This window comes from Arachis ipaensis, chromosome B03 (assembly GCF_000816755.2).
Source record: "Arachis ipaensis cultivar K30076 chromosome B03, Araip1.1, whole genome shotgun sequence".
Lineage (NCBI taxonomy): Eukaryota > Viridiplantae > Streptophyta > Magnoliopsida > Fabales > Fabaceae > Arachis > Arachis ipaensis.
The window spans coordinates 108,969,550-108,981,419 of NC_029787.2; the positions used below are offsets into that span (position 1 = coordinate 108,969,550).

The 11,870-nt window shown below is 38.2% G+C and overlaps 2 protein-coding genes and 1 long non-coding RNA gene across 21 annotated transcripts in view; 2 read left to right on the plus strand and 1 right to left on the minus strand.

Moving 5' to 3' along the window:
- The window catches only part of LOC107630859, a 5,956-nt gene extending 1,367 nt beyond the window's left edge, over positions 1-4,589 (minus strand). For 8 of the 19 annotated variants that reach the window (XR_002359660.1, XR_002359658.1, XR_002359654.1 and 5 more), the window contains exons 1-10: positions 4,164-4,589; positions 3,711-3,776; positions 2,887-3,321; positions 2,690-2,775; positions 2,392-2,536; positions 1,918-2,065; positions 1,274-1,816; positions 1,050-1,108; positions 805-880; positions 539-660 (exon numbers count right to left, since the gene is read on the minus strand). Coding sequence is in view for 10 of the 19 variants with exons in the window: in XM_016334125.2 (XP_016189611.1) it covers positions 833-880; positions 1,050-1,108; positions 1,274-1,816; positions 1,918-2,065; positions 2,392-2,536; positions 2,690-2,775; positions 2,887-2,952 (1,095 nt within the window). In the remaining 9 variants the exon portion in view is untranslated. Of the gene's footprint in view, positions 1-325; positions 709-804; positions 881-1,049; positions 1,109-1,273; positions 1,817-1,917; positions 2,066-2,391; positions 2,537-2,689; positions 2,776-2,886; positions 3,322-3,710; positions 3,802-4,156 lie in introns of those variants that run through there. The other 11 variants (XR_002359661.1, XM_016334125.2, XM_021119231.1 and 8 more) reach the window with 11 other exon arrangements.
- On the plus strand, positions 4,670-5,808 carry LOC110269509. Its single transcript, XM_021117383.1, has 3 exons — positions 4,670-5,259; positions 5,371-5,456; positions 5,610-5,808. The coding sequence occupies exons 1-3, from the start codon at positions 5,194-5,196 to the stop codon at positions 5,806-5,808; spliced, it is 351 nt and encodes a 116-aa protein (XP_020973042.1). The 5' UTR covers positions 4,670-5,193.
- On the plus strand, positions 7,087-7,541 carry LOC110270284. Its single transcript, XR_002359662.1, has 2 exons — positions 7,087-7,130; positions 7,305-7,541. It is a non-coding gene; the product is annotated as an uncharacterized LOC110270284 (long non-coding RNA).

The window sequence follows — 11,870 nt, forward strand, 5'->3', positions numbered from 1 at the left end:
GGGAAAGAAGAAGGAGGGTGGGAGATGCACGCATTAAGATGATAAACAATGTTGAAATTAGGGATTAGGGATTGAGGAGAAAAACAGAAACTCAGAAAGGTCGACATTTTTGAAAAATGAAGCTTTGCGCTATGCTGTGCGTTGCGACACTTGGCGGGAAACAACTCAACAAGAATATTTGGGTCATGGACTAAAGACTTATTTGGTTTTTTTATATAAAAAATGTGCTAATGGTGTGTTGACTGTTGAACCAAAAACTTTTTATTGATATAAAAGGTTTTTAGTTATTAAGCTAAAATCTTAAATTAGATATTTTACATCTTTGTTGATATAAAAGTCAAATTTATTTGATAATATATAAATATCAAATTACAACTCTTAAGTTTCTAAGATCTCATCAGATTATTGAACAAACTACCATCAAACAATCCCCTTAAGCACCCTACATTCATTTTGTACCACAGACCTAGATGAACAGAAGTACTACAACAATGTTTCAGTACAAAGACCCAAAATTTTCAATTATATTCCAACTTACCTCTAAAATATGTCAAATTCTCCTAGGAAATTTTGTGATTTTCTTCAAATTAGTAACAGTTAACATCTTAGTTTTGCATTAGCTTTGGCACAGATTGACCTCCACTTGCTAAATATCATGAGCTACAGTATAAGAGCATCCACTGATCAGACAGCAAAATAGGAATGAGTCTATCAGAAAAATGACAAATATAAACAACGAAACATCTATACAAGGGAAATTTGAATCTTCAACTGGAAATTATTGATTTACAACAAAAGAAGTACCGGCTCAATGATGCTGAAGAACCTTTATCTATTGAACCACAGATGCACCTCCCTGAATTTCTGTAACCTCATGGTCCTAGATGGTAACATAAAAAAAATGAAACAGTGGAAAATATGTAGTAGTAACGAAACTTCTGTGCTAACCAAATCTGACATACATTTCATAAATAAAAGTAAAGGAAATACTGGGATCAGAAAAAAAAAAGGGCTAATTGAAAGCTGTAAAAACCAAAGATATCACATACCGCATTGTAAATCGGTATCTGGTTACGCCAAAACTCTAATGGTGGTAGAAGCAACCTTCCTGCAATGTGATTCGAGCACAAAATTCAAGAAGATTAACAGTAACATCGAGCGAAGATATTAGTAAGTGCGTGAAAAGTGCACTAGTGCATCAAGTATCTCTAGGCCAAAGAAGATTTAGCTTTTATGAATGAGAACTGGGAAATAACTAACAGGGAATACTTACCTGATCTGGACTTTTTGAAACTTGATAGAGCAGACACTGAGGATATCTTCTCTTTCTCACCAATGATCGAGGGGCTTAAACCCCTTTTTCGTGGATATTTGGTTGCAGTGGCAGATCTAGCCATTTTTCTTTCACACGTGATCTGACCTTTTTCACTTGTAGCTTTCTTTCTCCTAGAACAGCCTTCTTCATTTTCAAATAAAGTTCTAGAAACTCTAGATGTAGAGCTTTCATCGAGATGCTCAGATGGTGTATTTACTTTTTCTGTAGTTACTTTTTCCAGAGATTGCAACTGAGCTGGTGTCACTGGACTGTTCAGTTCCTCGGGATGTTTCAGAGTAATTCCAGAAGCAGCCTGCTTCTGCTGACAGACTTTCCTGTTATAATACCTGGTAACACGTCTAATGCTGCCACTACCTTGAGCAGCATTAACCCCACATGTAGCGTTAGAATCATACCATTCACCTTCAGCATGTGGCTTCCCATGAGCTCCAAATGCTTCCTTTAAAGGTTTCGAAGAAGACAGGATAGATTTTTCTTGAGCTGTAACACTTAAAACATCAAGCTAGATAACAAAAGATCTTGGAGATATGAAATGATAAAATATCAAAGAAACTATAAGTCGTGTGAATGCAAATATTTACCAGCAGAGAAGATCTCAGGATCAATTGATGATACATTTTTAGGAACAGCACTACCCAAATCAGTGCCAATAGTTGATTCATCCCTAATCAAATCTGCTGCATAGCTTTCCCAGTTTTGAGGAAAACCAAATAAGAAATGACTGAAAACCTAGCAACATAGAAAACGGGTGAAAAATCAAACTGGGAAGACATACAATTTCTACATCGTTTTGATGCTTGTTCACAAACCAAAACTTAATAGTTTTCATCCAATCTACTGCTGACCCATCATTTAAGAGTTTGACAACCAGGTTAAACTTCTTAATTATGAGGGAATTCATGGGTAGATGCATGTATAAATCTCTTCCAAGACAGAATATGCATATTGATGCCATATGAAGTTCCCAAACCACCATGTAATGAATCAATTTGCAAACGTAATTAATCATGTAGAGAAGTAGAGAGAGAATACACCAATGAGTAATGGCTACAAACCTCAGGAGGGAAACCATTATCAATGGTGCGCTGCTCGTCAATGAAACCCCTTATGATAATATAAACCCCATCTGTGGTCTCAAGAGAGAACAGATCATGCCGTTTCGCAATGGGAGCACTGGTGAAGACACGCACTACTTCTTCCCTGATTCACGGAATCAAGTTATGCAATTACCAGATTAGATAGTTCAAGGAAGACATTACTCCAAATCAATTTCAGCAAATCACCAAAATGCATCAAAGGAGGTAAAACAACGTCACGAAAAAGCCTAATACAAAATCAAGCTAAGTTTCTTACCTTTTTGATGCAATGCCTCCAATGGCTAACTGCTTTCCTTCGAATCCATGTTTAGCTTTAACCAGCCACCATTCATACAAGCAAACCTTCGCATACGGAAAACACAGGAAGAATCAGAACTATGAAGAAATTATAAGAGGAAAAATACTTAGGGGAACAAATAAATTGGAAAGAGAATGAGGAGAAGAATAAGTAACCGTTGGTTGGAAACAAGATAAATTGGCGTTTTTAGAATTGGATGGAGTTGAAGTAAGCTCAGCCATGAGTGGGAAACGTGGGAAACAGTGAAATCCCCGTTACACTTTGTCGGGGCTTCTAATGGCTGACTGATGGTGGCAGAGAAGAAGAAGACGACCGGGACAGCAGCCCCGGGAAAATAGAGCAGAGAAGCGCTGTCGCACTTCGCAGCCACTGGTGGTGTCGTCGTCGCTGAAGGTCGTCGTCACCGAGAAGCAGTGCCACACCGTGGCCGTGAAGGTGAGAGAGGCAGTCGAACAGAGGAGCTTCGGCGCGGGCTAAGGTGACTCTGAGGCTGGTGAGTGGTGACGGTGGCTGGTGAGAGACAGAGAGAGGGCTGAGAGGGAAAGGTGGCGCCGTACGTGAGGGTGAGGGGACTGAGGGTGCGTGGCTGCCTTATTAAGATATGAAAGCATGGCATTATCAATGTATAATAAACAAGCATTAGTATATGAAAGCCCAAGTGCAGTTGCTTTTCACAAATGAGGCAGTCGTATTTGAATATATTGTAAATTTGTTTTACAGAAATAAGATTCAGATTCCAGGCGTTTCAATCAAATAGGATTAACGCAAAGTGATAAATTTTCAACTAGTGAAACAATTTGAGGAACCAAAAAGATACTGGTATTAATTCTAAACTCGGAGGTAAGAGATAAAACCATTTTCCCATTCTCAAGTGCATCTTTCACCTAAGGGTCTTCATTTGAAGTCACAGGCAACACAGATCAAAAAGTAAATACTCCTTATGATACAAAAAACCAGAAAGGCAGGGGATAATGCTTACATGAAAGTGAGATTGGAGTTTCCTCCTCAAAAATTACTGAAAAGCCATCTTAGTCGTCTATCCTCACTGAATTATTGGTAACCATGTTAAGATATTAAGCAAATTAATAAATGCCAAAATATATAAGAGATAAATTCTATTAGTAAGCATATGGAAGAAAAAACACTCACAGAGGAAACATCACTAAATAACTAAGAATGCAGTGAAGAAAGATGAAAGCAGCATAGAAATTAACTCAGCAAACAATGAGAGTAAAAGCAGCGTAGAGAATCATGAACAAAATTAACTCAAGCCAACAAAATCCAGCTAAAAAAAAATCATGAACAAAATTAACTCAAGAAAACAAAATTAACTCAGCAAACAAAATCCAGCTACTCAGCAACTCAGTTTCAAACAACAGTAAAACACTAAAACCAGCAAAAATGATTCCAAGTCACAGTGCTTACTGCTTACCGGCGGCGAGGAGGAAGGGAAGTGACGTCGACGATAGAGGAGACGGCGACACCGGCGAACACAGAGAGAGAGAGAGCGCTCAAACAGAGGAGAGGGCGACGGCCACAGAGCTTCCACACGACGGCGAGGGAGCTTCCTACGATGGCGACACAGCTTCCTAGGACCGAGACGGAGCTCCCTACGACGTCGACACAGCTTCCGAGAACCGCGACGGAGCTTCCTACGACGGCGACACAGCTCCTGCGACAGCGACGGAGCTTCCACACGCGATGCCTAACACGCTGCGGTGGCTACGGGGGTTGGGGGCTGCGGTGGCTGCGGGCGGCGGGACTGGGTGGCTAGGGTTCTTTCTTGAGATTGTTCTTTCAATTTCAAAATTTCGGAGAGGAGAGGGGTGGGAGTGTGACAGGGCTGCGTTGGGGTCATGGGTATTGGGTAGATTAAGGTTTTTTTTTTTTTTTTTCTTTTTAAAACGTAAAAAGGCGCCGTTTTGGAGAGTAATACCGAAGCGAAAACCCTCTAAAAACCGGCCAATTTCAGCGGTTCAACGGTTTAATTGTCGGGTTGACCGGTTTTTTAATTGATTTTTACCAGGCGGTTTATAAGGACAACCGCACTGACTTGGTGACCGGTTCTTGGTTAACCCGGTTGAACTGGCCGACCCAGTTCGGTTTTCAGAACAATGCAAGCCAGCCACGCACCCTCAGTCCCCTCACCCTCGCATATGACGCCACCTTTCCCTCTCAACCTTCTCTCTGTCTCTCACCAGCCACTGTCACCACTCACCAGCCTCAGAGTCACCTTGGCCTGCGCCGAAGCTCCTCTGTTCAATTGCTTCTCTCACCTTCACGACCACGGTGCTGCACTGCTTCTCGGTGAGGTCGACCCTCAGCGACAACGACACCACCAGTGGCTGCAAAGTGCGACGGCGCTTCTCCGATCGTCTTCTTCTTCTCTGCCACCATTAGTCAGCCATTAGAAGCCCTGGCGAAGAGTAACGGGGATTTCACTGTTTCCCACGTTTCCCACCATGGCTGAACTTACTTCAACTCCATCCACCTCTAAAAACGCCAATTTATCTTGTTTCCAACCAACGGTTACTTATGCTTCTCCGCATTCTCCTTCCAATTTATTTGTTCTCCTAAGTATTTTTCCTCTTTTCATTTTTTCGTAGTTCTGGTTCTTCCTGTGTTTTCCGTATGCGAAGGTTTGCATGTATGAATGGTGGCTGGTTAAAGCTAAACATGGATTCGAAGGAAAGCAGTTAGCCATTGGAGGCATTGCATCAAAAAGGTAAGAAACTTAGCTTGATTTTGTATTAGGGCTTTTCGTGACCTTGTTTTACTTCCTTTAATGCATTTTGGTGATTTGTTGAAATTGATTTGGAGTAATGTCTTCCTTGAAATATCTAATCTGGTAATTGCATAACTTGATTCCGTGAATCAGGGAAGAAGTAGTGCGTGTCTTCACCAGTGCGCCCATTGCAAAACGGCATGGTCTGTTCTCTCTTGAGACCACAGATGGGGTTTATATTATCATAAGGGGTTTCATTGATGAGCAGCGCACCATTGGTAATGGTTTCCCTCCTGAGGTTTGTAGCCATTACTCATTGGTGTATTCTCTCTCTACTTCTCTACATGATTAAATACGTTTGCAAATTGATTCATTACATGGTGGTTTGGGAATTTCATATGGCATCAATATGCATATTCTGTCTTGGAAGAGATTTATACATGCATCTACCCATGAATTCCCTCATAATTAAGCAATTTAACCTGGTTGTCAAACTCTTAAATGATGGGTCAGCAGTAGATTGGATGGAAACCATTAAGTTTTGGTTTGCGAACAAGCATCAAAATAATGTAGAATTTGTATGTCTTTCCAGTTTGATTTTTCACCCGTTTTCTATGGTGCTAGGTCTTCAATCATTTCTTATTTGGTTTTCCTCAAAACTGGGAAAGCTATGCAGCAAATTTGATTAAGGATGAATCAACTATTGGCACTGATTTGGGTAGTGTTGTTCCTAAAAATGTATCATCAATTGATCCTGAGATCTTCTCTGGTGGTAAATATTTGGACGACGTTGCATGATTTGGTTCTATGATTATTTGCATTCACATGACTTATAGTCTCTTTGATATTTTATCTTTCCGTATCTCCAAGATCTTTTGTTATCTAGCTTCATGTTTTAAGTGTAACAGCTCAACAAAAATCTATCCTGTCTTCTTCAAAACCTTTAAAGGAAGCTTTTGAAGCTCATAGAAAGCCACATGCGGAATGTAAATGGCATGATTCTAGCGCTACATGTGGGGTTAATGCTGCTCAAGGTAGTGACAGCATTAGACATGTTACCAGGTATCATAACATGAAAGTCTGTCAGCAGAAGCAGCCAGCTTCTGGAATTACTCTAAAACATCCAGACAAACTGAACAGTCCAGTGACACCAACTCAGTTGCAATCTCTGGAAAAAGTAACTACAGAAAAAGCAAATACACCATCTGAGCATCTCGATGAAAGTTCTACATCTAGATTTTCTAGAACTTTATTTGAAAATAAAGAAAGTTGTTCAAGGAGAAAAAAAGCTAAAAGTGAAAAAAAGTTAGATCACGTGTGAAAGAAAAAGGACTAGATCTGCCACTGCAACCAAATATCTACGAAAAAAGGGTTTAAGCCCCTTGATCATTGGTGAGAAAGAGAAGATATCCTCAGTGTCTGTTCTATCAAGTTTCAAAAAGTCCAGATTAGGTAAGTATTACCTGTTAGTTATTTCCCAGTTCTCATTCATAAAAGCTAATTCTTATTTGGCCTAGATACTTGATGCACTAGTGCACTTTTCATGTACTTACTAATATTTTTGCTCGATATTACTGTTAATTTTGTTGAATTTTGTGCGTGAATCATATTGCAAGAAGTTTGCTTCTACCACCCTTAGAGTTTTGGCATAACCAGATACCGATTTACAACGCGGTATGCGATATCTTTGGTTGATTTTACAGCTTTCAAATAGCCTTTTTTTTTCCTGACCCCAGTATGTTCTTTACTTTTATTTATGAAATGTACATGTCAGATTTGGTTAGCACAGAAGTTTTGTTACTACTACATATTTTCCACTGTTTCATTTTTTTTTATGTTACCATCTAGGACCATGAGGTTACAGAAATTCAGGGAGGTGCATATGTGGTTCAATAGATAAAGGTTCTTCAGCATCATTGAGCCGGTAATTCTTTTGTTGTAAATCAATAATTTCCAGTTGAAGATTCAAATTTCCCTTGTGTAGATGCTTCGTTGTTTACATTTGTCATTTTTCTGATAGACTCATTCCTATTATGCTGCCTAATCAGTGGATGCTCTTATACTGTAGCTCATGATATTTAGCAAGTGGAGTGATGACAAGCCATCTTAGCCTATTTTAACTAGTCTTTTTCTTTTGTTTTCATTAGAATTATGCACTTTCTTGAGCTACAAGCAAGCTAATTGAGTAGATTTTCATGTTTTCCTTGATTGAATCAACCATATATGAATTCATGCCATTTCATGAGGTTTTATGCAATATTTGTTGCATATTGTGAAAGAATGAATATCTCATGATTTTGAGCATAGCTTTGATGTGTTTGGTTGATTAATTATAGGTGAAGAAAGCTTGGAGAAGGGTTGAAGCAAGAAGGAATGGCTAGGAGTAAAGAGGAGATAATGGAATAAGTGAAATTGAACCAGGAAGCAAGAAGCTGGACCTAAAGTTAGTATCAAACTTTTGCACAAACTTTTGGTTGAAAAGTTAGCCCCAACGTTAGCCCCCTAACTTGGAGGCTAACGTTGGAACTTGAAAATTTTCCCCTGGGCTCCAAAAGTTTGCGCCAACGTTAGCCCCCTAACTTGGTGGCTAACGTTGGCGCCACAAGCACACTAGGCAAGGCCAACGTTGATATCAGCAAAATGTGCTAGCTGATATAAAAAGTTGGAGCCAAAGTTAGACCCCTAACTTTGGCTCAAACTTTTGGTCCAACTTTTGCTAACCTCAAAACCGGTTCAATTGGTTCACTTCGGTTCTTCTCCAAACTTCAAGAGCAATCAACCAAGGCCTCTTTCAACCCAATTCCACCAAGAGCAAAGGCCCAACTCAAGGCTTGAAGATCATTTGAAGAAAGTGTATAAATAGGATAGAATTCAAGTTCTTCGGGGAGCTTTCCTTTTGGAATGTTCATAATAGTTTTCGGAAAGCTTTTGTTATTGAGTGAACTTTAATTTCTTTGTTTCTTTGCACTTTAAGATTCCGTAATTTACATTTCTTGCACTTTAAGTTTCTGCCATTTAATTTCTTGTCCTTTACGTTTCAGCAATTTATTTCTTGTTCTCTTTACTTCAATGCAATTTAATTCTGCAAGTCACAAAACCATCAACCAAATCTTGGTTCGCTTGACTAAATCAACCACTAAGCTAAAATTGCTCAATCCTTCAATCCCTGTAGGATCGACCTCACTCCCGTGAGTTTACATTGTGAGAGCAGCATCTTGGCTCCAAATGTCAATGCTAATAATTTTGAACTCAAGCCACAACTCATCACTTTGGTTCAGAACAACTGTTCTTTTGGTAGAGGACCACTTGAGGACCCGCACCAACATTTGTCCACTTTCTTGAGGATATGCAACACTGTCAAAACTAATGGAGTGCCCCCTGACAGTTACAAACTGATGCTATTCCCATTTTCTCTCAGGGACAAGGCCACTCAATGGTTGGAATCGTTTCCAAGGGACAGCATTAACAACTGGGATGATTTGGTAACTAAGTTCCTTGCAAAATTTTATCCACCTCAGAGGATTATAAGGTTAAAGGCTGAGGTTCAAACATTCACACAAATGGAGGCCGAACCTATCTATGAGGCATGGGAAAGATTCATGTCATTTTAAATTCAATAAGTTATGATCATTTGAGCATGAATTCTTTTCTCTTTTCATGAACATGTCCATTGACTGCATGCACTGTTATGAAACATATACTAAGTTTGGTGTACCTCCAAGCACACTAAACCAATATTACAAAGGATTTTGTTTCACATGCTTAAAATGTTTTGATAGAGCATATGGCCGAACACTAAGTTTGGTGTCCACATAGCTTCATGAAAATTTGAAACTCATGCATCAATAATCATACATTTGTTATTTTCCAAAACCTTATAAATAGAAAAAATTCTTATTCGGTAATGAAGGCATTAATTGTGATGTACCCTTGGACAAGAAACAAGTTTGGTGTTCATCAAACCTTGATGCACCGACTCAAGGATACAATTAATCCTTCATGAAAAAAAAAGAGAAAAAGAAAGTGTAATGGAAACAATTCTTATGAACATTGAACGTTTGAACTTCACTAATTGGAGGAAGAGACTCATTTTCTTTATACATTACCAAACATTAAGTTTGGTGTCCTCTAAAGAGAGTGTCACGGTTCAAATAAGATAAGAATTGATGGTTCACATAGTATTACTAAAAAGAACACTCTTGCTACGGTTGGATAAGACTAATGTATGTTGTCTTGTTGTGATGACTAGGAGGTCAAAGAATCTTCAATGAAAAAGACAAGACAAAGGAAAGTATAGCATAAGGACAAAATCCCATCACATGCTTCAAGAAAGAAATCTGCCACTCCTTGAGAATGATCACGACAAAGGCAAAGGAAAGAGCAAACTTTGTCTTCATTCATCCATACATGCATGCCTTTGATCTCCACAAGTCTAATTGCATCCCAACCCTTCATTGCTCATTTAAAAGCATACCACCTTCAAGCCATGCACATGACCGAATCACTCCTCAACATAACAAGCTTTGTGCAACCTTTCTCTTACTTTAAACTCCAACCACTTAAACTTCTCTTCATAATTTCTTATCATAGCAAGTCCGGTCCTAATTTCTTTTTCCTCCAAACACACATCAAACTCTCCAACATTCTTCACATTCCCTCTCAACCAACCAAATTTGCACTCTTTACTTTCATGCAATTTACATTCTGCAAATCACAAATCACCCAACCAACACTCGATTCGCTTGACTAAATCAACCACTAAACTAAAATTGCTCAATCCTTCAATCCTTGTGGGATCGACCTCACTCCCGTGAGTTTTTATTACTTGATGCGACCCGGTACACTTGTCGGTTAGATTTGTGTGTTTTGGGAGAGATTTATTTTTCCTCCAAAATACTCATCATGGAGGTCAATCTGTGCTAAAGCTAATGCAAAACTAAGATGTTAACTGATACTAATTTGAAGAAAATCACAAATTTTCCTAGGAGAATTTGACATATTTTAGAGATAAGTTGGAATATAATTGAAAATTTTGGGTCTTTGTACTAAAACATTGTTGTAGTACTTCGGTTCATCTAGGTCTATGGTACAAAACAGATGTAGGGTGCTTGAAGGGATTGTTTGATGGTAGTTTGTTTAACCTCACAGAATTAAACAAAATAAACAACAAAAATAAGTGTTGAATTTAAACTTTTTTTTTTGAAAACTGAGCATAAAAGGAAAAGTATTTCTCTTGGATGAAAAACTAATGCAGTTTAAACAAGTTTCATCAACAATGCAAAAGACATGGGAAGAGGGATCTAATTGGAGAAATAGACAGTCGGGGATACATTGCAATAATGCAATGCGTGGACTCCAGATTATTGTTTCTTGTTGAAAATAGTCTATGTTGTTTGGAAGAGTCTATGCTTCTCTGCTCTGCGGTACATAAAACCTAATAATAGACAAATAGCATATTTTAGTTTTAGACGTATTGAATTATAGTTCTTACTTCTCACTCCTTATCAAGTCAACAAAACTCTCAAACAACTTCATCCTTAGGTCGACTGAAATTTATAGAAACTTTAGATGATAGAAATAAGATTTATTACATTTAAATTGGGAGTATGCATTTTATTAGTTCAACTCACTTGTCAAATAAAAATACCTTGGCAATTAACTGATACTATCTGTGAAATATTTTAGATGTGTTATATACAGGCATTTTTTTTCTTTTTGATTAGTTAAACCTTGCACCTATCATTATATCGACAATCGCGACAGAAAGTTTTTGTGCTCGTTACAATTATAACATTACACATACTTTCCTAAAAGACAAGCATGCCTATTTTTAATCTTTCAAGACAGGAAAAATGCATAATAAGCTGGTTACATGGAGGGAGGCTATTTGCTCACACCTTGATTATGTGAATGACAATGTATTTCCTAATTCTGTTGGTTCTAGTGGTTGTATGTAGGGGTGTGCATGGGTCGGGTGAAACCGGGTTTGATGTGACCCAGACCCGGCCCGAAATATATACCGAGTCTATTTGTTAGACCCGAACCCGACCCTAGACCCGATGAAACCTATACACTTTCGAGCCACGATTATACCGGGTAAAAACCGGGCCGTTAACATTATATTACCTTGATACCTTCTTGTAAGTTAGCATGTAAAAGTATCCAAATTTTCAAGACTCCAATCATTATTTGACATGGTAAAATTCACTTAGAAAAATATAATAAGAACTAACTCTTCTCTAAAATTAAAGTATAACCATAATCAATACTAATATTGCCTAATAACACCGAATATTTAAATCAATACAAATAACACAAGATTATGCATTAGTCTAAAGTCTTATGCATTTTAAAAATAAAACATTAACTTATAGTCTTATATATAATGACTAATAACACAAAATATTAAAGTTT

What these genes read in the sequence shown, in the direction of transcription:
- LOC110269509 (XM_021117383.1), top strand. Translation starts at nt 5,194, where the DNA reads ATGGCTGAACTTACTTCAACTCCATCCACCTCTAAAAACGCCAATTTA. An exon ending in TATCTTGTTTCCAACCAACG is followed by an intron (nt 5,260 to 5,370) that starts GTTACTTATGCT and finishes CCGTATGCGAAG; the next exon opens with GTTTGCATGTATGAATGGTG. An exon ending in GGAGGCATTGCATCAAAAAG is followed by an intron (nt 5,457 to 5,609) that starts GTAAGAAACTTA and finishes TCCGTGAATCAG; the next exon opens with GGAAGAAGTAGTGCGTGTCT.